The following is a 24,898-nucleotide window of genomic DNA, read 5'->3' as shown; positions in this document are numbered from 1 at the left end:
CTTTTAAATTTTGACAAAGACCATAATTAATTTTCAAAATCCAATAAAATAAATAATCACTATTGATTATTGATTATAATAAATAAATGTTAAACTAGATTTCCTATATAAAATAAATAAATAAATAAATATTTATTCTCTTTTACTTTTTATTTTTACAAATTGAATTTATTAAAAAATTATTTTTAAATAAAACTTCATTAAAGTTAACTTTCATTTGTTAATAATTTAATTAATTCATTTTAAGTTGCAAATAAAAATTTATTTTTGAATTTGTTAATTGGTAAAAAAATATTTCTATGATCAACTGCATAAAATAACATTACATTGAAGAAAATATGATCCATCATTTTTTAAAAATTCATGATTCACATAATTTAATAATTTATTATATTTATGTTTTGGGTTAAAAAATATAGCTATTCATTCTCTGATAATTAATTCTTGAGTTATAAATCTACATTTATTTAGTAGAATAATAAATATTATTTAATAAAATATAAAAAAAGATTTTGAAGCAGATTTCTAACCTGATAGTAGAAAAAATAAGTAAAAAATGTTTAATCAAAGAATAAATTAATTTTTTGATGAAGAAATTTAAATAAATTTTTTTATCAAACATTTAATCTTGAATTAATTTTTTTTTTTACATAAAAAATGCTTATCTCTAAAAATTAAATGCTTGATTAAAAATTTAGATTTATTTATTCATTAAAAAACAAATTAAATTTTTGATTATAAATTTTTTGTTTGTTTGTTCAGGTTTGAAATCTATTTCGATAGATAGATAGATAGATAGATAGATAGATAGATAGATAGATAGATAGATAGATAGATATATACCTTTTTTTATTATTTTAAATTTTTTAAATATTATTTATTATTCTACTTAATATTTATCTCCTACCAAAGAAATAATTATCAGAGAATAGCAAGCAACACCTTGCAACTTATCAAATAAAAAATATTACATATATTATATGTACAAAATAAAAAATTTTATTTAAATGATTGATGATCAGGGTTCCTGATATAATCATCATATCCATCTAATTAAGAGTTTTTAACGACATTCTTATTGGTTTTTAATATTTTGAATATAGAAATCATCCAAATTTAATTTACTTAATTTGTTTTCCCTTTCAAAAGAGCAATTTTAAAAATCCGATAATAAATAAATAACCGATGTTAATGATTGATTGTATTAATTAAATGTTGTTTTAGAACTATTTTTGAAAATAAATAAATATTTATTTTTATAGCTTCTTTTTATAAATTAAATTAATTATAGGTATATTTTTGAATTAAAACTAATCTAAGTTAAAAAATAAACAATTTATTTTTATCAATAACAGATCATAGTTATTGGTGTCATAAATATTTTTATGAATTAAGGGAGTAAAAAAATTACTTTTTTTGTTAAAAAAGATATACTAATTCAAGCATTTGCTAAATTTTGAATAATATATAAAAAATATTAGGTTAATTTTAAATTGTATTTATTATGTTTGGTTTTTGTAATTAAAATAAAAAAATACAGATAGGAATTACAAATTTCATTCAACATGTTATTTATATTTTACTTAAATAGCTAACGCTATTAATGGTGGCAATTAAATATATAACAAAAATAAAATATGAGATAAATTTGCAAATTATTTATTAATTATAGGAAAGGAATAACCAGAAATAAGAAACACAGATCTAAACAGTAAGGCAAAAATTACATACGATCTTTAGTATTTAATATTTGCTAGAAACACAGAACTTCCAGCCACAGTCACCAATTCCATAAATCTATCAAAAGGTAAAGGTTAGATTAAAGGGTAGAGGAAGGGTATGATGTAAAGCACATAAAGATATCGTATATTAAATCTATTATAGTTTAGATTTTATAGAAGATCTTCTAAAGTAAAGTACAGCTTAAAGCTGGTTATTTCGAAGTAAATATGATATTAAAACAGATGTTATTTATTCCTATCTTTCAGCTTAGAATAAAAGTAGATCATATTAGCTATCATAAATGCAATGTAAATTTAATTAGCTAGGTTATTGTTTTTATCTTTTATAACTTTTTTGGAAATTATAAAAACAAAAAGGGTCAGTCCTTAAATAAATGGAAAGAGAAGGTCCTATTCCCTAGATCTCTCTGAAAATTCCATCAATAATATAGCAAGCATTTCAGTGATGCACTTTAGACTCAAATAATTTTTTATGAATAAAGGAATATTTTTGCCAATTCTAAATCTAAAATCCTCATCAATTTACAGTAACATTTATTTTTTTATGTATGTATGTATCTATACTATTTTTGTGGATTTTATGATTTAAATTTTTTTAGCATTAATTTATTCAAAAAAAAAAATGACTTTAAGATCACAAATCATTTTTTTGATAAGAAAAATAGTAAAAAGAAAAGATTACATAATAAATAAATAAATTTTAGCTATTTTAAAATTTTGCATTTAAATATTATTTAAAAATTAAAATAAAACAAGCTTGAGCAGTTACAGGGCTTGTGGTTTTTGGTGTATTCATTAAATTTAATTAAAGCAAGTGTAATATTAATAAAAAAAATAATTTACCTTACTATCATTAATATAGACAATTTAAATTGAAGAAGTATTTAAAATTTAAAAATGAAAATATCTTTTAGTAGTATTTAAACTTATTTATTAAAATAAATTGTAAAAAACCTCTAAAAAGTAATTTCAATAAATATATCACTTACTTATTAATTATATTTTTTAGAATTCTCTATTTAATTATTTTTTTAAATTATTGTTTAAATAGATTTAAAACCTATCTTTTGTTTTGAAAAAGAATTTTAAATTATATATAGAATATGAAAAGTAAATGAGATAATCAGTTATAAATTAAGAATAATAAATTAAATATTTTGATGATTTTAGAATATAAATAAATTAAATAAGATAAGATTCTAATCGTAAATAGGTTTAAAAAAATAATAAATTAGCATTAAATTTACTAATAATTTTACTTAATTCTATTAAAATATTTGAAAATAAACAAATAGAACAAAAACAAAATAAGCAAAATCATATATTTTAATAATAAATAATATATCACTCAAATAAAATTAAAAATTTTGAAAAATTATGCAGGAAAAAATAATAAATAAATGTAAGTAATACATATCTATTTGTATTTTCAGAGTATCTAATAAACTAAATATGATAAAAAATATTTTAATAGCTTATTTATTATTTTTCATTTCAAAAATAAATAAAATGTTTTGTTTGTTTTATTTACACAATTTATGCCTTTTTTTTGTTTTTTTACATTTTTTATTTATTCACTTTTTAAATTTTCTTTCTTTTGATTTCATTAATAAGAAATAAAGGAAAGTTTCTTATTATGAATGGAAGAAACTGTAATAATTATCTATTTACTTAACATTTAGTTAATACTGCTTTTTTGATATTCAAATATTTATTAATGTGTAAGATATTATTTTTGATTTAATTCAAAAATTTATTGAATATTTATTTAAATATAAAATCAGATATGAAATTTAAGAAAAACTTACTTATTTTTGATATAAAATTTAATTATTTTAGTTTCTAAATAAATAAATATCTTTATTTTTTATTTTGATTTTTATCATTTTATTTAAATTCTAATTAATCATTAATTAGTCTTACTTCTTATTTAAGAATATATCTAAGCTAATTTTTTAATCAAGGATAAATATAAAATTATTTAGTTAATACACTCTTGTTTTGATAATTAATATCTAAATACAAAATTTTTTGTAATAAAAATTTTTTAATTAAAAGTAACCTTTTCAGGTATCAAATATTGTATAAAAAATAAGAATACTTACGAGATTTTATATGCGCAGTCATTATCTTTAGTATTTTCTCATATTATTACTCAATTTGCTTTTACTCCAAAATTGTCTATTATCCCTCCCTCTCTATCTTACTTTTAATGCAATAGTGGAAATTTTAGCTTTCAGAAAATCCAAACAAAAAATTGTTATAAATTTTATGAAAATCTAAACAAAATTTACTTTAAACTTAGTTACAATATAATTTTTTATTTAATTAGCTTACATTTAAAAATCATTGAAATAAAAATAAGGTGGATATGGTTGGATACAAATTTTTTTGCGATAAATTAAAAAATATTCCTTTTATTAAAAATAACTCAGTGCTAGTCCTAAAGTAGGGGGATCACCAAAAACAAACTTTAGATTATTTGATAGTATGAAGTGTTTGTTTAATTCAATATGATCTTAATATATCCATAAACTGCTCTTATGCAAATAAACAAACAAAAATATATCCTCCACACACAAATTAATATGAAGGGAGATATACAATTAAATTAGATAGGTATAGGTAGGTAGTTCTATTAAATTTATCAATCTAATAATCTTTTTTTTGAAGCATTATAATAAAGAAAGTTAATTAATTACAAAAGTAAGTAGGTCAAATAGAGTTAGAAAACATTGCAAATAATTTAAAAATTATATAAAAAGAGAGATTTAGAAAGATGGATACCTTTGAAGGAACTACCTTTAGATAAAAGCTAATTTATTTATCAATAATGTTGATTTTTGCATGTTAGAATCCCATAGCTAATGAAGTTCCTTTTCTCTTTTACAGATCAGATTTGGAGTGTTAGATAGATGGAGAGTGGAGGGCTTGCAAAGAATAAGAGATTTGCGAAAATGGATACGAGCATAAATTTGTTAACACGAATGGTATCACCAGTATTTCTATGACTTAGGACTTTGTCTGCACAAGAAAACTAATTGAAGCTACAATCATTTTCTTGGGTCCTATTGCATAAATGTTTGCCAACTTTTTAACTATTCTTTACGAAATACCAAAGAGCAAAAAGTTTGGCATCATTTATAAGGTGTTGCTTTTAGAAGGTATTTCATTGATGTGTATAGGAATTTTCTAGCAGAGCTTGATAATGGTTGTCTTAATATGGATTATTTGGAATTTTGTTTGGTCGTATTACTTTGCTCAAGTAATGTATTATATTGAAGATATTTTACCCAAAAAAATCTACTTAAAAACGCCTGAATTTATGAATATAGTCTGGCCCATAGGAGGTCTTATTTTCGTTTCTATAGCCTTCTTTAATGGCAGTTACGTGTTTCATTGCGTGTATATGATTGGTATGCCCATAGTTATCACAACAATAGCATTTTATTTCTTGACTGTCACAAGTAACAATCAGCCAAATCCAGATTTGAAAATTAGTTCTCAGCCAATAAAGTAATAACTCATATAAAAAAATATATCTGCACACGAATAGCTTTAGCTTAAGGATGGGCAGATTTCAAAAGCTCAGCAGGCATAAGAGCAATTGCAAGCTGAAATAAAGTAAAAGAGCTTCATTCATGATTTAGTGGAAAAATTCAAAGAATTATTACATAACAAAGTACTGCTTAAAAACCTCTTCATTTATATGGGATGTTGGGTTATCTAAATGATGGGTAACAGTGCAACTTTTATTGCCTTCAATTCAGTAGGTGGGGTAATGAAGGTGAATGTGTTTATCTCTGTTCTTTTCGAGCTCTCAGGCACTTTTTTACAAATCTTCTTAATGAAAAAATACGATGCTTTCAAGATTTTATACTATAATTTCTTAATAACTGGTTTGATTTAGACTTCCACTATATTCAATAATTCAGGATTTGTTTAAATGCTTGTTATTGGTTGCTCCAAAATCTCAAATAAAGTTACCTTTGCTGGCATTCTTATGGCATTAAATTATCTTCTTCCTTAGAAATTTATTCAGCTTGCATTTTCATTAACAAATATCGTGTCAATTTTAGCCAACAGCAGTCTCCCCTTCTATAAATACTACATGGATTTAATTGAAATAAATTTCTTTTTCGGATTAGGAATTTTGAGTCTTATCTCTGTCTTGTTAATTAAGTCTTCCTAAATTGTTGTGAGTGATCCTAAAGCAGAATAAAATCCTTAAGACCATGAAATAAATAAAAAATTATCTGAAAGTCCCTCGAGGAAGATAAGTGCAGTAAGTGCATCAAGTAATATCTTATTAGTAGATAAGAATGTGATATAGTGAATTTTTAATCAATTTATTAATTAATCAATAAGTTTAAATAGCCATAAAATCTTAAACTCTATAAATATTGCTTAATGTTTTATTTTTATTTTAAGCTTCTTGTAAAAATGTATTTGAATCAATTAATACTTTAAGATTACCCAGTAAAATTATTTTTTTTTTGCTAATTTGTTTTATTTCTAAAAAACAGAAAATATTTTGTCTATTTTTTTGATTAAATCATGCTGTTAACCATTATATGTTGTCCAAAAAAGTTAAAAAATCATATATTGTATAAAATATGCTATGATGTTAATTTTAATTTTTGTTGAGTTTTAAATACATGTTAATAAAATAAAAATTATAATTTTAATATAAAATGAAGCTTTTTTTGTAAAAGGTAATGAAATTGTGATTAAAGGAATGAAAAATTTTGTTATGGTAAATAAAATTAGTTAAAAAAATCTATTGATATAGAATAAGAAGAATTAAAAGAATTATATTAATAAGATAATTTTATCTATTAATTGTAAGAATTAGACCCAAAAAGAAGATTAAAAGTAATAAAATTTAAAAAATTGATAATTTTTCTAGAATATTTAGAGAACATTTTTTTATATAAAATAAGATAAGATTTTAAAATTTATAATACCACATTAAAAAAAAATTATATAAATTCTTGATATGAAATAAGCTTTTAAAAACCAAATTCAGCATTAACGACTTTTAAATTGATTAATTTACTCTAAATATTATTGAATAAAAAAATCAAATTTGTATTATCTGAATGAATAAATGATAATTTAAAAAACAATTATTTTATAATAAGATAAATTAAAAATTTGAGAAAAAAAAAACAAAAATAAACATTATAAACAAAAAAGCTAAAATAAAAAGTTATACTTGATTTCTCCCTGAGGTTTTATTTAAATCATGGCATTTAATTATTCAAGATAAATAAAAAAAGGATAAAAATATGAATGATGCATAATATTTAAGATTAAAATATAACTGGCATATAAAGTTTGGTATTTATATAATTTAATAAGATGTAATATAACACTTAAAGTTTCAAATTGTTTGATCGTTTTTGGAGAAACGAGAGTTAGCTTAAGAGCATTTCATTTTTTATTTTTATAAATAATTTATTTACTTACAAAAATATGAATGATATTTATAAATATAAAATCAATAATAAAATCTATTTATATTTATATTTTAGGTTTAAATTTTTTTCAAAATATTATATAATAAAATATATAATATTATTCAAACATTTTATATTTATTCATCCTTTCTTCAACAGTTGTTTATCATTAGAAATAAATTTTAAAGACAACTAATTTTTTTGATTTACGACACTTGCTTATTTCTTTGAATATTTATGATTTATTCATTGAGTTTTAACTTTTATAATAAATTTGTGTAAATTATTAATAAATATCAAAATAGAATAAACTTTTAAATTAAAAATTATTCTTTAAATTAATAAATAAAATAATATTAGTTGAATAAAAAAGATAAAAAAATAAAATAAATAAAAGCTATCAAATAAATTCAAAGAGCTTTTTTTTTTTATTTTCATTTTTTTTGTTTAAAATATCACAATCCAAAACAAATAAACTGTTTTTACTAAAGGTAAAGTGTCAAATTTGAGAGATTAATGCAATTTGCTAAAGCAGAACCTAAGCCTGATGCACCTTCTTCACTAATTTAATTTCTACTTTTTAAATATTGAAGAAAAAATATATCATTAAATAGTTAATTAGAAGGAAAAAATGAAGAAATAATAAAATTAATTAATTAATAATAATGGCAAAATTTGAAAATAAAATGATGAGCTAAATTAACAAAGAAAGAAAAAAATTACAAAAAAAGCAAGCACAATAAAAAGAAAAAGAAAAAAGAGCTTTGTTGTTTTATATTAGTTTTTATAATTAAAAATATCACAATCCTAAACAAATAAACTGTTTTTACCGAAGGTCAAGTGTCAAATTTGAGAGATTAATGCAATTTGCTAAAGCAAAACCTAAGCCTGATGCACCAATTGCACCAATTTAATTGTCACTTTTTAAATATTGAAGAAAAAATATATCATTAAATAGTTAATTAGAATCAAAAAATGAAGAAATAATATGAAATAATAAGATTAATTAATTAATAATAAAAGTAAAATTTGAAAATAACAAATGAAATCCATATCTAATGTGGTCTGGAACAAAAAGAAGGCAAATTAAATAAATATTATATTTTATTATGTGAATAAAGCAGGATTTATAGTTTAAATTCATTTTAAACTATACTTGCTCACTATAAATAATCTAAAATTCAATAATTTGTATACTTAATAAGCATAAAAATAAATAAAAATATAAATAAATATTATAAAATAGTTAATTTAAGAGTTATTCTGAGTGCATATTTATGTGCGAGTATTTCTATTCTATTCTATTCTATTCTATCACCAATTTAATTTCTACTTTTTAAATATTGAAGAAAAAATATATCATTAAATAGTTAATTAGAATCAAAAAATGAAGAAATAATATGAAATAATAAGATTAATTAATTAATAATAAAAGTAAAATTTGAAAATAAAACGATGAACTAAATTAACAAAGAAAGAAAGAACAAAAAAAGCAAGCACAATAAAAAGAAAAAGAAAAAAGAGCTTTGTTGTTTTAAATTAGTTTTTATAATTAAAAATATCACAATCCAAAGCAAATAAACTGTTTTTACTAAAGGTAAAGTGTCAAATTTGAGAGATTAATGCAATTTGCTAAAGCAGAACCTAAGCCTGTTGCACCTTCATCACCAATTTAATTTCTACTTTTTAAATATTGAAGAAAAAATATATCATTAAATAGTTAATTTAGAAGGAAAAAATGAAGAAATAATATGAAACAATAAGATTAATTAATTAATAATAAAAACAAAATTTGAAAATAAAATGATGAGCTAAATTAACAAAGAAAGAAAGAAAGAAAGAAAGAAAGAAAGAAAGAAAGAAAGAAAGAAAAAAGCAAGCACAATAAAAAGAAAAAGAAAAAAGAGTTTTGTTGTTTTAAATTAGTTTTTATAATTAAAAATATCACAATCCAAAACAAATAAACTGTTTTTACCCAAAGTAAAGTGTCAAATTTGAGAGATTAATGCAATTTGCTAAAGCAGAACCTAAGCCTGATGCACCCATTGCACCAATTTAATTGTCACTTTTTAAATATTGAAGAAAAAATATATCATTAAATAGTTAATTAGAATCAAAAAATGAAGAAATAATATGAAATAATAAGAATAATTAATTAATTAATTAATAATAAAAGCAAAATTTGAAAATAAAATGATGAGCTAAATTAACAAAGAAAGAAAGAAAGAAAGAAAGAAAGAAAGAAAGAAAGAAAGAAAGAAAGAAAGAAAGAAAGAAAGAAAGAAAGAAAGAAAGAAAGAAAGAAAGAAAAAAAAAAGCAAGCACAATAAAAAGAAAAAGAAAAAAGAGCTTTGTTGTTTTAAATTAGTTTTTATAATTAAAAATATCACAATCCAAAACAAATAAACTGTTTTTACTAAAGGTAAAGTGCCAAATTAGAGAGATTAATGCAATTTGCTAAAGCAGAACCTAAGCCTGTTGCACCTTCATCACCAATTTAATTGTCACTTTTTAAATATTGAATAAAAAATATATCATTAAATAGTTAATTAGAAGGAAAAAATGAAGAAAAAATATGAAATAATAAGAATAATTAATTAATAATAAAAGCAAAATTTGAAATTAAAATGATGAGCTAAATTAACAAATAAAGAAAGAAAGAACAAAAAAAGCAAGCACAATAAAAAGAAAAAGAAAAAAGAGCTTTGTTGTTTTAAATTAGTTTTTATAATTAAAAATATCACAATCCAAAACAAATAAACTGTTTTTACTAAAGGTAAAGTGTCAAATTTGAGAGATTAATGCAATTTGCTAAAGCAGAACCTAAGCCTGATGCACCCATTGCACCAATTTAATTTTAACTTTTTAAATATTGAAGAAAAAATATATCATTAAATAGTTAATTAGAATCAAAAAATGAAGAAAAAATATGAAATAATAAGATTAATTAATTAATTAATAATAAAAGCAAAATTTGAAAATAAAATGATGAGCTAAATTGACAAAGAAAGAAAGAAAGAACAAAAAAGCAAGCACAATAAAAAGAAAAATAAAAAAGAGCTTTGTTGTTTTAAATTAGTTTTTATAATTAAAAATATCACAATCCAAAACAAATAAACTGTTTTTACCCAAGGTCAAGTGTCAAATTTGAGAGATTAATGCAATTTGCTAAAGCAGAACCCAAGCCTGATGCACCTTCAATATAAGAGGAAAAGTGAGGTCTGGCGATCAATTTTTTTAGACTAGCTTTTTAAAACAAATTTATAACATTTATAAAATAGAATATTAATGAAGAATAATGTTTATATTTTTATTATTGAATGATTGATTTTTTTTATTGATTTTATTTTTATTTTAAATTATTTTAATTTAATTTAAAAAATTGAAAAATTATCAATGTGAAAAAATACAATAATTATATGAAAATAAAGTAAATAAGTAGTAAGAAAGAACAGAGAATTAAGAAGAAAAAGAAGGAAAAATAAGTCGGAAATATAATAATTAACATGGATTAGAATAATCCTCAATCTTAAACTCTTTCAGAATAGATTTATCATGGAGATTTTAAATAAAGAAGGAGACCAAAATATGTCAAATGGTTTCTTAACATTAGAACAACTTTAACAATATTCCATATAAGAAATTGGAGAAAATGTCATAGGTGAATTTGAAAATGTGAAAGAATAATTCGGAAAATTTTTTAAAGAGTCGTAAGATATGAAAAATAATAAATATGATTTACTTAGATAAGAATCAATATTATTATAGTTTCATAAAAAATAAAAAAATGATAAAAAAATTTACAATCATGAAGAAATTGTAGATTTCTTGAGTGGCTTTAAGATTTCAATTCCATAGAATACTATAGCTAAAGAAAAGAAATAAATATAATCTCATTTTGATATAGAAAATTTAACAGAATAAAAAATTTTTGGGAGAATAATTTAAAATTTAGACTATAAAAACAAAAGCATTTACAACGTGAGTACGGATGAAAGAGAAGAATTTTAAGAATTAAAGAATATTTTTATGAATCATTTAGGAATAAAAAATAATAAAAGAAGTAAAAGAAAATAATTGAAAGAATTTGAAAAAATTTCAGAAAAATACAATAAAAAATTTTTAGAAGAGATGAAATTAGACTATGAGGTTGTAGATATTGGACAAAAAATATTAGATTCATTACAAGATATCAGAAATGAGTAAAAGAGAGTAAAACTAGAAGATCTAGTTCTTCTTCAGTATATGTTTTATAATTCATATTCTATTTTATTGTATTAATCTAGATTTGCGAAAAAATATTCAGATAAGACGTTTTGCAATAACAAGTGGATGTATTATATAACATTCTTATTAGGTTATGCTTTCTAATTTTCGCAAAAGCGCTAACAAATTGAAGATCTAATGAATGCTGAAATTGGATCTGGATCATTATAATAAGAATAATCTCAATAAGAATAAGATTTGAAACATAGCTATTTTAAATATATGAGCAAATTCGTCAATGAAAATTAAAATAATCTCACCGGAGTGTAGAATATTCTCTAATATGAAATGATGGCGAACGAATAACTATTTCAACATATAAACTAAATGCGATAAGATGATCAATAAAATAACGTAAATTTTGAGATAAAAAAGCAAATAGACTACTACTTGCTAGGATTAAATTTGATTTAATAATAGTATGACGGATTGAATTAGATGAGAACAGAAGAGAACAAAGATTTCTAGTTGAAACCTATATTATAGGAATTAATTTACTTACAATACTATTTAGCAAACGCAATCCATTATCTAAATACGAAATATTTAGAGTAAGACGGTTTTATGAATAGATTTTAAACAGATGCTTAGAATTTAAAATGTAAAAAAACTTCTAATTTTTCAAAATTTTTTAAAAACTAATAAATGAAAATGGGAGTTTTTGTTGAGATAATCAAATAAAGAAATGGAAAAAAAAAATTATTACCCGTCGTGGTTCCTTATTTAAGAATAGGCGAATAAGGTGAAGATTTTGATTATACACCAAATCATTAAAATTAAAGCCAAAATATAGATTAAGATCAAAAATCAGATAATTTGGAAAAATATCAAAAATTCAACATGATTAGGATATAAAAAATTTACATAGAAGAGTCAGTTCTTTAAAACAAACAATTAAATATGAGGAATAACATTTTTGGTGTCTAGTATAAATTTAAAGACATTATGGACAATATAGAAAAGGGAAAATAATTAGTATTGCCTACTAATTTAAATTTTACCTATGGAGGACACTTTTTTAATATATTTTGGAAAAATATATTAACTACTATACATGGATATATGTTAGAACCGTAAATTTATTTGGTTTAAAATTTCTGCAAAGCAATTAAAAATAAATAATAACAACAATAACTTAATATGGGCGGTGATTCAAATGAAGAATAATATAATTAACTTAGAAAATTATAAAATATTATGCTTTATGAAAAAGCAAAGTTTTTTATCTACTAATGTAAAGTAAGCAAATGTGGAGATGTACAGATATTTTCTCTTATTATAAAATGTCTACTCAAAAGATATGAAATAATTAATAGAAACCAAGCTCAATTCAAGAATCAACCTTACGTATAACACTGTTAACACTTATTTAGGCACATTCAAAATATTTAGAAGAGAATGAATTCAGTTTTTCAAAATGATATATAAATATAAATAAATATTTAAAATTAATAATATGAAATTAAGTTCGCATAAAGTATGTTATTTATATAGAATTATGTGATCAAGAAATATCAAACAAGAGATTTAAATTAATTAAACTGTTAACTCTTTTAATTTATAGAATTTTACGGTCCATAATAATATTTGGGATTAGAATTAGAGAAGAAATAAAGAGAGGAATATATTAAAAAAAATTAATAAGAAGAAGAATTAAATCCTAAAAATGATTAAGAAAACCAAGATGATGATGATGAAATACCTGGAGATTAAAATTCTAATTCTATTCCCATAAACAAAAAAATTAAGAAAGCTAAAAAAACATACAAGAGACCAAATACGAAAAATAAAAATTCTGTTAACAATAGTTAGATCAATGTTATGAATTAAAATAATAATGTCGAATAATAGGAAATCTAAATTTAATCTAACGCAAATGTTATCCCTTAGCCACAATAATAATAACAGAATTAATAATAATAACCATAAAATTTATTAAATACAAATTTTGGATATATGACCTTAGATATTGCCCCTAATAGAGAATAACAAAGATGGGTTTATGAGATATATTTCTCTTAAAATATCGAATTTTAGTAGTAGTAATAGGAAAAGTTTAGTAGATCTGCGCTCTAAGATTAAGAAATGGACTACCAACATGAGGAACCATAACAAATATAATTCCAGTAAATTTAATAATCCGAATAGAACAATAATTAGGCTCTTCAAATGGAAGAAGAATAATATGAAGAAGAAGAAAAACATGAATTCTAATATTATAACTTCAACTCCGATTTAAATACATAATTTATTTATGGTACTCCCAATAATTTTGAAAATAATTATCAAAACCAAGCATTGACCTTGTATCAAGACAGGACTACAAATTATAATAATGATTTATAATATTAATAATAATAATAAAATAATCTATGTATATCTTAATTCGAATTCGATCCACTCAATTTTTTCGATGACGATAATAAATACAACAATTGATGGATTCTGAAATGCTTTCTTACAACCAAACAATCGAAATATATAATCTGAAAAATAAAAAAAAAACAAATAAAAAAAAACAAACATTAAAAAAAAAATAAAAACTAAAACAAAACAAAAAATAAAAATTATATTTTTATTTTTGAAAAATGGTTAATATAAAAATTGAAAAAATATTATTGTGAAAAAATATAGTAATTATAATCATATAGATTAAAGCAATAGTGATAGGTCTGGATAGGAACAGTAAAAATAGATTTAAGAAAACTATTAGAAATGGAATAAGAAAATCTGTAAAACTATACTCTCTATGATCAAGATAAAAAAATCATGGAGATTCTAAACTAATAGAGAGACTAATTAGAAGATGATTTCTTAACATCGTAATAACTCGAAGATCATCATTTCGAACAAATAGGAGATAACGGCACTGATGAACTTTATTCTTAGAAAAATTAAATAAATTAATTTTTCTAATCTCTGTAAAAAATTAAAAAATAAGAATCATATTTAGTATAATTTCATAAAGAGTAAAAAAGGTAAGATAAGAATTTTAGTCATGAAGAAATCATAAAATTCTTGGCTGACAATTCATGCATGTCTAAAGTTTATTATAATTGTGCAGATAATTTTTAGAATCATTTTAAATCCTTCTTCCAAAGAGATATTTTAGCAAAAGAAGAAGTTTTCGGGAAAATAATTTAGAATTTCGATTACGCAAATTAAAGATAACCCACTAATGAATTTAAAAAAATTAAAAATTTTTTCATAGATTATTTGAAAATAGCTGATAAATAATAACAGAAGAAGGAATTTAAAGAAATTTCTAAAATTCTTAATGACAAATTTTTAAATCAGATGAGTCTAGACAGAGAAATCGTTGACATTGGTTAAAAAATTATAGATTCTTTGGAAAATATTGGAGATAAATCCAAAAGAATAAAATTAGAAGATCTGTCTGTCCTATAATACATGTTCTATCATGTATATTCCATTTTTGTTGATAATGGTGATTAAACTTAACATGGTGGCAAATTTAAAAAAAAAATGTATCCCATAGCATTTCTGATAGGATATGCATTCAATTTTTCGTAAAAATTATAACAAATATAAGAATTAATAAATTCAGGAAGAAGATCTCAAAAATCTTAACAAGAAACTGAATAAGAAGAAAAATTGAAGAAGAGATAATTTAAAAATATGCATAATTACATTCATAATTAAAATACTTAAAAGAAAGTAGAATTTATTCTTCAGTACGAAATGTTAGCTAATGAATAGCTATTCCAATATTTAAACAATTTATAATAAAGTAAGAATGATTTATAAATAAATATGGAAACTCAAATTGATTATTTCTTATTAGGAATGAATATAATATTTTAACACACATATTCATATGAACAAATATCTCTTAACAAAAAAGAATAATTTAAATACATAATACAAGAGATAATTTATTTCCAATATCATTTAGGAAACGCGATTCATCATTTAAATATAAAGTACTTAGAATAAGATGGTTTTTTGAATAAATTCTAAGAAAAAATAAGTAATTCGGGACCGGAACTTTAATTTAGTTTTTTAGAAGTTTTTAAAAGACTATAAAAAAATTTGGGAATCTTCATCGAAACAAATCATGATGAAAAAACTCAAATACTTCCTGTAATCATCCCATACATAAGAATTGGTGAGGAAGATGAAGATAGCGTTTAACCAGAAAACATAAGCCAAAATCAAAAAAAAAGACTTATAAAAAATTATAAATATAACATGATTTTAATGTAAAAATTTTACTTATACGAGCAAAGGTAAAATCTTAAAAATGAAAAAAAAGGAAATTCTAGAAAAGTCTCCCGATTATACATGAGAGATGACATTTTTGGAATTTAATTTAAGCAAAAAGAAATAATCGAAAATATCAAAAAGGGTCAATAGTTAGTTTTGCCTTCTAACTTGAATTTTACTTATGGCGGGCTTTTTTATAATTTATTTTGGAATAACGTTCTTACAACTATACACGGAAACATTTTGGAACCTCAATTACATTTACTTTAAAATTTTTGTAAATACATCTAAATTAAAACTTAATTCTATGGGATGGGAAGCTAAGAAAATTAATAATTAGAAATATTCAATTAATGCAGAAAAATTTAAGATTTAATGCTTTACGAACAAGCAAAATGTTTTATTTAATAATGCAAATAATACAAACGTGGAAATCTTTAATTATTTTCTCTCATCAATAAAAGTCTGCTCGAAAAAATTGTTATGATGGATGGGAATAAAATTTCTATTTCTAAGTATCCTTAACTAAATAAAAATAATAAACAAAAATGTGAATTGCTGAAAAGTATTTAATAAATTTAGAAAAAAATGAAATATACAATTTAAAATAGCATAAATATAGATTTTATAAATGAATAAAATATATATAAAATTAGCATAAAACAAGACATTATAAATATATGGATTTCTAGAATAAAAAATTTCGGAGATTTAGAGAATATAAATAAAACTTTTATTTAAAGAATGAAATTTTACGGCCCAAAAGAATATTTGGGAATCGAATTTGAAGATTAATAAAGAAAAAATTAAAGTATATAAAATTAATAATAATAACTTAGCGAAGGTTCTAGGAATTAGTAAGCTCCTCCAAAAATAAAAGCCATTAAGAAAGACAGAAAAAGAAAAACAAAAAAAATGAATTCTTAAATGCCTGTAATTGATAACGATCTAAATGTAAGCGATCAAATTTAATCATAATAAGGATAATTATTAGAAAATTTACCTATGTAGTAGGTATAAATAGAGAATGCTCAGGATAATCAGCCAAACATTAATTAAGTTGAATAACCGAACAACTAATAACAATAGTAGAATATAAATGCGGTTTGCGGATTCAATGAAATAAACATGGTTCCTGGAAATTAATAACAAGCATGGATTTACTAGATGTATTTCCCTTAAAATTACTAATAAGCGTACGATAATAACTTTAGGGCTGTGCCTTTACCAAATATGGTTCCTGATGCCCAACAATAACATTGGATCTATGAACTATAATTCCCCGACGAATAAGGAATCGATGAACAACACGAGGAACAATAGTAAATCTAAGAAAATGGGTAGAACAATTAGGTTCCATAATAAATGGAGGAAGAAGAGGAAGAAGAATAAAAATAAGAAGTTTATTATAACCCCGACAATGATTTCCCCCATATGTAATATATTTACAGCACTCCTTATAACTATAACAACAATGAAATTTATTAGAATCAAGTGAATTCGTACTGGGATAGAACTACGAATCAAAATTATAACAATGGACAATTATAATAATAATAAAATGATTTATATATTTCTTAATTTGATACATTAAATTTTTTCGATAATGATGTTAATAATAATAATAATAATAATAATGATAAATACAATAATTGATAAATCTTGAAATACCTTTTTTTTATAACCAAATATTGAACTATATAATCTAAAAAATAAAAAAAAAAATCAAAAAAAAAAAAACAAAAAAAAAAAATAAAAACTAAAACAAAACAAAAAATAAAAATTATATTTTTATTTTTGAAAAATGGTTAAAAAAAATGAAAAATTATTATTGTGAAATAATACAATATTTATACAGAATAATATTAAAAGCAAGTAAGAGATAATAAGAAAAAGATAATAAAGAAAAATAGAAAAATAGAAGGAAAAGCTATCTTTTGGAGAAGATGAAACAGTTTGATTTTGTATAAAATCAACCTAAAAATGAAATTATAGATTAGAATCTATTAAAGAAGCATGTAGGTTTCTTGTTAAAGACAGATATTAATATGAATGAGGAATAGGAATAAGAAATATAAAATGATAGTTCTCATCTTGAATTAGAATAATAAAAAATAAAAAATGTTTTTAAATATCTTGATTATTGTAGCAGATAAAATTCCATTTTATTTTAGTATTAGTAGTGGTATGAGGAAAAATCTTAAAATCCACCCAATAAACAAGAAATTATAGAATTTATAAATAAAGGATTAGAAAATTTCTTCACTATTAATATTGATAGTACAAAAAAAATTTCCAAACATCTTGATTTCAGAAATTAAGAAATTTTTGATATTGCAGCAAAATTTAAAGATTAATTGTTTGGAGATGTCATTCAAAAACTTATGAAAAAAGATAATTTTACTTTGAAGTACGATGATAAACTCAAAAAGTTAATGTAAATCTATGTAACATATTTAGAGAATGGTAATTTATTTAATGAGTAAAAAGATCGTGTTGAAAAAATTAATAATCTTCTCTAGGATTTTAAGTTAGATGATAAATTTGTAGATATTGCAGATAGAATAATTGAAACTCTGGAAAATCCCGAAGACAATAGCAAGAGACTGAAGATAGAAGATTTTGCTATCATACAAATTTTCTTTAAATAAGCTTATAGAGCACTTTATTCTAATTCTAAGAGTGATGGAATAATTAATGGTACTTTAATATAAAAAGATAAATTTTTTTACGTATGTTTCATGTTAGGATATGCATTCTTATTCTCTTAGAAATAATAAAGAATAGAAGATTTGATGGCAGGTAAAAAAGAAAAACCTTAAGATGTCAATATTTCATAAGAAGAAAAGAATGATTATTTTATAAAACTAAATCATTTTATTAACAGTGAAAACTTTAAAAAATTAGATAAATATTAGAAATTATAAGTATTATTATAATACAATATGTTTAAAAAAGAATACTTATTCAGCGAAATAGAATATACTGATAATATGAAAATAACTACTTATGTTGAAGTTTATTTGTTAGGTTTAAACATTATTCAACAAAATATTGACAAATTCGAAGACTTAAACCATGTTGATGTTCTATAGAAAATGGTATTTTAAGATATTGTCAATTTCCAAGTTCAGCTAGGAAACATCGTTTCTCAAATAAATTATAATTATTTGGAAAAAGATGGAATTATAGATAATATTATAAAATCAATTCCTGAAATTGTCCAACAAAATAAGTACCATATTAAGACATATAACGTTCCTTAAATGATTAAAAATTTCTAAAGAAAAGCAGGAATTTTCTTTGATATCAGTAAGTAGAATGAATAAACTTATATTTATCCTGTAATTATACCATATCTACGTTTTGGCAGTTATGAATTTGATTTTACCAAAAAAACAAAAATTAGTTATAATATTGTTTAATTTTTGTCTTTAAATCCTTGTTGTTGTACTTATTGGAAAAATGTTTAATATAATCTTATACTTAATGATGATATTTTACTTTAAAATAAATTCGAAAGAAAACATTTAATCTTGCCTTATAAACTGAAATTTTGCTCTGAAGGTTTGTTTTATAACTCTTTTTGGAAAAACGTTTTAACAGACAGACCCATAGGGTAATTCATCAAATTTGTAATTACAGTTAGCATATTATTTCTGTAGAACTATTAATTATAGAAATGTATAGTAATAAAATCAAATCTAGAATTCTGAGCAAAAAAGAATACTCCAGAATTATTTGTTCGAATAATAAGCAAAATTTTATATATACCAATGTAAATATATAAAATAAGAGTTTCTGATTTCTACTTCTTTTATCATAGAAAAGTTCTTTTTAGATAAAATTGAAAGTTAAGATGCTAAATTAGTAAAACAAATAGGTTTCCAATTCAAAAAATCATCATTATTTGAATGTATCGATAAGGTTCAAAGAAATACTAATATACTCAAAACTAATATTTTTACATTTTAAGATTAAAATAGTTAGTTAGAAATTAAAACATAATAATTAAATTTGGAAAGTAAAAGAAAAAATGAATATCCAAAATATCATCTCGAAAGATTTAATTTACTTTTAATTACACAAAGTGATCTATAGAACTAATTTTAAAATGAGGAATTAGAATGTTTAGAGGAAGATAAATTTTAATACTACACATTTTATGATAAAATTTTCAGAAAAGAAACAAAAATTTAAGATAAATACAAAGAAATTTTAAAGGCATCCTAAATAAAAAAAAAACAGATGTATTAGGTTTACGAATAAAAATAAAAAACAATTTAAAATTTAGATTAATAGATTTAAGGTTTAGATTAGTAGATTTAAGAAGAATAAAAAATCTTTAATTAATAAGGACTGGCATTTATTAATAAATTATTATATAGGGACTATTAATAAATATAAGATGAAAATTTTAAAGTAGATTATGAACCTGAAGTTGAAAATTCTATTGACGACTTGAGCAACAAAAAATAGAAAAAGACTAAGAAATTAAATAGAAAAAGAAAGAATTAGGTTCCTGAAAAGAAAAATCTAAATGAAAAACCTGTTAAGAAACAGAGAAAAGAACAAGAATAAGAGTAATAAGTTTCTTAAAATAATTCCATACCTTAGAATGATAATGCGATTTAAAATGAGCCTCAAATTAAAATTAAGCCTCAAATTAAGCCTCAAAATGAGTATCAAAATGAGAATCAAATAGAACCTTAAATTTCACATAATGATATTGGATCTTTTGTTTTCTCCTATGATAGAATACCTAGTCAACATAATCTTGTTTAGAATAGCTTTATGTCTATACCATTTAGCTAACATATTCATTCTGAAATTTCCCATTAGCAATTTACATATTAAATTCTCTATGAAAAAACTCTTCTTTAATAGTAACTTATTTATGGATAAGCTTAATAGTATGCATCCTAAATTTTCCCAATGATGTAAGCTCCTTAATAATATGTCCCTTATATGTTGCCTCAATAATAATTTAACTATAATTAAGCTCCGATCTAACAAATTCCTCAATAGAATGTTTTCTATAGTTAAGTTCCAACATATCAAATTCCTCAGTAATATAATCCCTACAATTAAGCTCCAATGTAATAAGCTTATCAATAAAATATCCAAGGGTAGAATCCGTAGATGATCAATATGAGCAATAATATCTTATGTTCACCTTAATTTATAAATTTACCACTCTACAATAATCAAAATAGAAATTGATTTCTATTACTTTCTTTATTTTAAAACATTATTTACACTAAAAGTTGATCTTTTTCTGAGCTAGGAAATATGAACTTTTTAATTAACAATTTATAACTTTTTATCATTAATTTAAAAAAATAAAAAAAAACAAAAAAAAAAGAAAAAAACAAAAAAAAAAATAAAAACTAAATTTTTTCTATCCTAGATTTTTAAAATTTATTTTTTTTCAAAAAAAATGAAAAGTTATGCTTTATAAAAATTAGCTTTATTTATAATGTTATTTAGATATAAATTAAATAGGTACTTCACTATAGTTAATTAGGAGGAAAAAATGGAGAAAAAATATATAAAAATAAAAGATTAATTAATAATTAATAAAATTAACAAAGAATTAAAAAATATGAAATTATAATAAAAAGAAAAAGGAAAACAAATCAAATAAATTAAAAGAACTTTAATGTTTTAAATTAACTTTTATAATTAAAAATATTATTATGTAAACAAAAATAATAGCTTTTATTAAGTGTAAGTTTTAATAGCAAAAATGAAGAAAAAATATCAAATAATAAAAAATGAATAATAAATAAATAATTAAAAATTGAAATGAAAATTAAGTTAAAATTGCTAAAAAATTTAAGTTTTAATAAAAATCAAAAAATAATGATGATAATTTCTTTTAAAAAAATTATTTATTCAAATAAATTTAAAATAAAATAAACAAAAAATATTAATAATAATAAAAATAATATTTTTTAATTAAATATACCTCAGATCAATATGGAGAACCTAATGAGATAAAAGTGAAGAGCTTTTAAACTTTTTTTATTAATTTATATAAATATAAAGGATATTAATAAAAAAATTAATAATTACTTTTGCTAAATTTTTATATCTTTTAATCTATTATAACATTTATTTTTTTTTTTCAAAAATGTTGAATAGCAGTTTATGAAATTTAATTAATTAATTATCAATGGATAAAAAGAACAAATAAATATAATAATTAATTAATTATCAAATATTAATTTATATATTTGGTTTTATGAAGAGATATCATATTCACTATTTAAACTTAATATTTTTATTTAAAACAAAAACTTAAATATATAGTAGGAATTAAAGAGGGCCAGTTATTTATTTAGTAATATTTGAAAAAAACCTGGTATTTAATTAATTTTAAGCTAATTTTTTTGTTTAAAATGATCTTTATTAAAAACCCTCTAATTAAACAGTGCCTTGGTAATATGATTTATTTTTATAATCAAGAATTTTATTTGAAAATGAACATCCTATCTATCTTAAATAAATATCTGCTTCAAAAAATATATTTTTATTTGATTTCATAATTTTTATTTTGAGCTTAAGAAGATTATTTTAAATTAAATTAATATTTAAGTAACAATTACAATCAAATATTATTTGTACTTACAAAAATTAAGACTAAAATTTAAATTAGGAAATATTTATTCTTTGGATTTTCCATAATTTTTTAAACAATTAATTCTGACTAGAAAATGAGTAATTTATAGTTTTAAACTCTATTTTATAATCACCATTAATAATATTTATATTAGATCTGATAAAATTAGCAATAGCAAAATTAAAATATTGAATTTAAATGGCATCATATAATTTTATTTTTTTTGCAGTTATTAGCTGAAAAACAAAAATAGAAATGTTAAAATTTTTTAAAAATTCTGTTATAAAAAATAGAATGTATTAATAAAATAATATGTTTTTTCTTATGTTAAGATTATTATTTATTTTAAATTTACAAAGAAAAAGTTTTATTCCATACAAATAATAAGACTAATATTGAAATCATATCTTAATTATATTTTAGATTTTCTACAGTCTTTTATAAGATTTAATTCTGATTATTGAAAGAGTAATTAATGACTTTACGTATCATTTAATACTTATCATTGATTTAGTGATTAGATTTGATTTAAAGTAACAAAAACAAAATTAATCATTGTAAGTAAATGACATATTCTTAATTAATTTTGTTTGGTATTAAAGTTAATCAAATATCCGAATTAAAAACAATTAATTAAAAGTAAAAAAGTATTTTCAAAAAGCTGCTAACAATTGTTTAAAATGGAAGCGTTTAAATCCTTATCGCTGAGAGAAAAAAGCCTTTTCGTTTCTCTCTTTGTAATGTTTGCATTCTAAAGCCCTATTACTAATGAGCTCCCCTATCTTTTTTATAAATCTGATATGGAATGCCTAATAGAAGGTGAATGGAGAATGTGCTAAGAAAAGACTATATGCGATAATAAATAGGAATATAGATTTATTAACACTAATGGTGTTCAGAGTGTTTCAATGAATTTTGGACTCATTTGTGAGAGGAAGTTGTTGGAAGCGATTCTGATATTTTTAAGTCCAGCAGGTTCCTTAGTAGCTTACTGTGTTAGCATTTTTTATGAGATTCCTAAAGACAAGAAATTTGAATATATTTTCAAAATTCTGCTTTTAGAAGGCTATTCTTTAATTTCTTTATACATATTTAACAGTAGCTTATTAATGTTTGCACTTATCTTTTTCTTATGGAATTTCAATTATGCTTTTATTTTCTCTCAATTTGTGTATTATATTGCTGATAACTTTCCAAAATAATTAGCTGTAAATTCAGCAGTTTTGATAAATTTTGTTTGGCCTGCAGGAGGTTTGATATTTCTTTTTATTGCTACGATAGATGGTAATTGGGTTCATCACTGTGTATTCATGACAGGTTTGCCAATACTCGCTATCGCTTATGTAATATATTACTTGAATCCTCGAAAGAGATCTGATCAAGACGAAAGTGATCTTTCAAATTTATTACTAATTTAATCAGTCAAATTAAGTAGCCTAAGTCATGAAAACTTTAATATAACAAATGAATCATAAATAAAGAGAAATCTTGATTAAAATTAAGACAATTTGAAGAAATCAAATATTTTCTCAGAATTAATTAAAAAATTTAATGAAGCTAAAAAAGATCATGTCTGCTACCAAAATATGTGTATTTATGTGGTTGTATTTGTTGTGTAAATGGTTGGTTTGAATGCTTCATTTATTGCCTACAATACTGTTGGAGGAAATGTGAAAAACAATCTGATTAATTCAACTATATTAGAGCTTATAGGGAGTATATTTACCATATATTTAATGCAAAAATATAATTGCATCAAATTGCTTTATTATAATGTGATTATTGTTTCGTCATTTTAAGCATTTGTTATGTTGGATAATTCGCAGTTAGTCTAATTAATAGCCATAAATATTATTAGATTTGGTATCAAAGTTACCTTCGCTTCTATTATGGTGGCTTAAAATTATATTTTGCCTAAGTAATTTGCATAATTAACCTTTGCACTATCTAACATCTGTACCATTTTAGTTAGGCTCATGCTTCCATTTTATAAATACTATATGGATATGTTGGGAATTAATTTTTTTTCAGGTATAGGTTTCTGCGGCTTGATAAGTATTTTTTTAATAAAAAAAATAATCATCATATCCAATCCATTTGAGGAAGAAAATTCACAAGAAAAAAATTCCTCTCAAGATACAGAGCTTTAGGAAATACCAATTGAAAAATAAAAAAGAGTTAGCAGCTGATTATTCATTAATTTAAAAAATTATTTGCAATTAGATTTATTAAATTGAAGATATAAAAATATTACATTAATTAATTATAATAATAAAATTTATGAAGTAAAGTACACTTGTATTTAATATTTTACAAATATATAATTTTTATTTTTACCCAAAAAATATTTGTGTGATTGTTCAAATGCAAATATAACTAAAATATCAATTAATTATTATCTTAAATTTGAAGTTATTATCAAATAATTAAAATTATAATTAAAAATAAATCTCCCAGGCTATGAAATAGGGAAGCCCAGATAAAGTAGAAAAATATTTAAATTATAATTTGGCTTTTTTAAAAAGAATTATGATAAAAATAAAAATAGGTAATTTAAGCAGTTTAAAAAATGGGAA

At 21.4% G+C, this 24,898-nt stretch overlaps 8 protein-coding genes across 8 annotated transcripts; 4 read left to right on the top strand and 4 right to left on the bottom strand. All coding sequences in view use genetic code 6, as the record gives it.

Moving 5' to 3' along the window:
- Positions 1-4,521: 4,521 nt before the first annotated feature.
- TTHERM_00278610 (transmembrane protein, putative) lies at positions 4,522-6,078 on the top strand (the record flags this gene model as incomplete). The annotated part of the gene is made up of 1 exon (XM_001018120.1): positions 4,522-6,078. One exon carries the CDS (start codon positions 4,522-4,524, stop codon positions 6,076-6,078), a length of 1,557 nt encoding a protein of 518 aa, XP_001018120.1.
- A 2,687-nt stretch (positions 6,079-8,765) lies between these two features.
- Positions 8,766-10,046, bottom strand: TTHERM_000277621 (hypothetical protein; the record flags this gene model as incomplete). The annotated part of the gene is made up of 4 exons (XM_012798143.1): positions 8,766-8,886; positions 9,180-9,269; positions 9,622-9,711; positions 9,976-10,046. 4 exons carry the CDS (start codon positions 10,044-10,046, stop codon positions 8,766-8,768), a joined length of 372 nt encoding a protein of 123 aa, XP_012653597.1.
- Positions 10,047-10,759: 713 nt separating this feature from the next.
- Positions 10,760-11,601, top strand: TTHERM_000277610 (hypothetical protein; the record flags this gene model as incomplete). Its single annotated transcript, XM_012798142.1, has 2 exons — positions 10,760-11,416; positions 11,491-11,601. The coding sequence occupies 2 exons, from the start codon at positions 10,760-10,762 to the stop codon at positions 11,599-11,601; spliced, it is 768 nt and encodes a 255-aa protein (XP_012653596.1).
- A 2,584-nt stretch (positions 11,602-14,185) lies between these two features.
- Positions 14,186-17,353, top strand: TTHERM_00277600 (hypothetical protein; the record flags this gene model as incomplete). Its single annotated transcript, XM_001018118.2, has 1 exon — positions 14,186-17,353. The coding sequence occupies one exon, from the start codon at positions 14,186-14,188 to the stop codon at positions 17,351-17,353; it is 3,168 nt and encodes a 1,055-aa protein (XP_001018118.2).
- Positions 17,354-17,514: 161 nt separating this feature from the next.
- On the top strand, positions 17,515-19,548 carry TTHERM_00277590 (hypothetical protein; the record flags this gene model as incomplete). Its single annotated transcript, XM_001018117.2, has 2 exons — positions 17,515-19,316; positions 19,494-19,548. 2 exons carry the CDS (start codon positions 17,515-17,517, stop codon positions 19,546-19,548), a joined length of 1,857 nt encoding a protein of 618 aa, XP_001018117.2.
- Positions 19,549-19,874: 326 nt separating this feature from the next.
- TTHERM_000277589 (transmembrane protein, putative) lies at positions 19,875-20,753 on the bottom strand (the record flags this gene model as incomplete). The annotated part of the gene is made up of 1 exon (XM_012798141.1): positions 19,875-20,753. One exon carries the CDS (start codon positions 20,751-20,753, stop codon positions 19,875-19,877), a length of 879 nt encoding a protein of 292 aa, XP_012653595.1.
- A 116-nt stretch (positions 20,754-20,869) lies between these two features.
- TTHERM_000277588 (hypothetical protein) lies at positions 20,870-21,814 on the bottom strand (the record flags this gene model as incomplete). Its single annotated transcript, XM_012798140.1, has 4 exons — positions 20,870-20,895; positions 20,957-20,994; positions 21,669-21,718; positions 21,776-21,814. 4 exons carry the CDS (start codon positions 21,812-21,814, stop codon positions 20,870-20,872), a joined length of 153 nt encoding a protein of 50 aa, XP_012653594.1.
- A 1,930-nt stretch (positions 21,815-23,744) lies between these two features.
- TTHERM_000277587 (hypothetical protein) lies at positions 23,745-24,408 on the bottom strand (the record flags this gene model as incomplete). The annotated part of the gene is made up of 2 exons (XM_012798139.1): positions 23,745-23,772; positions 23,903-24,408. The coding sequence occupies 2 exons, from the start codon at positions 24,406-24,408 to the stop codon at positions 23,745-23,747; spliced, it is 534 nt and encodes a 177-aa protein (XP_012653593.1).
- Between the last annotated feature and the right edge of the window lie 490 nt (positions 24,409-24,898).

This window comes from Tetrahymena thermophila (genome assembly GCF_000189635.1).
Source record: "Tetrahymena thermophila SB210 genomic scaffold scf_8254600, whole genome shotgun sequence".
Lineage (NCBI taxonomy): Eukaryota > Ciliophora > Oligohymenophorea > Hymenostomatida > Tetrahymenidae > Tetrahymena > Tetrahymena thermophila.
This window is presented reverse-complemented; position numbering and strand designations above follow the sequence as displayed.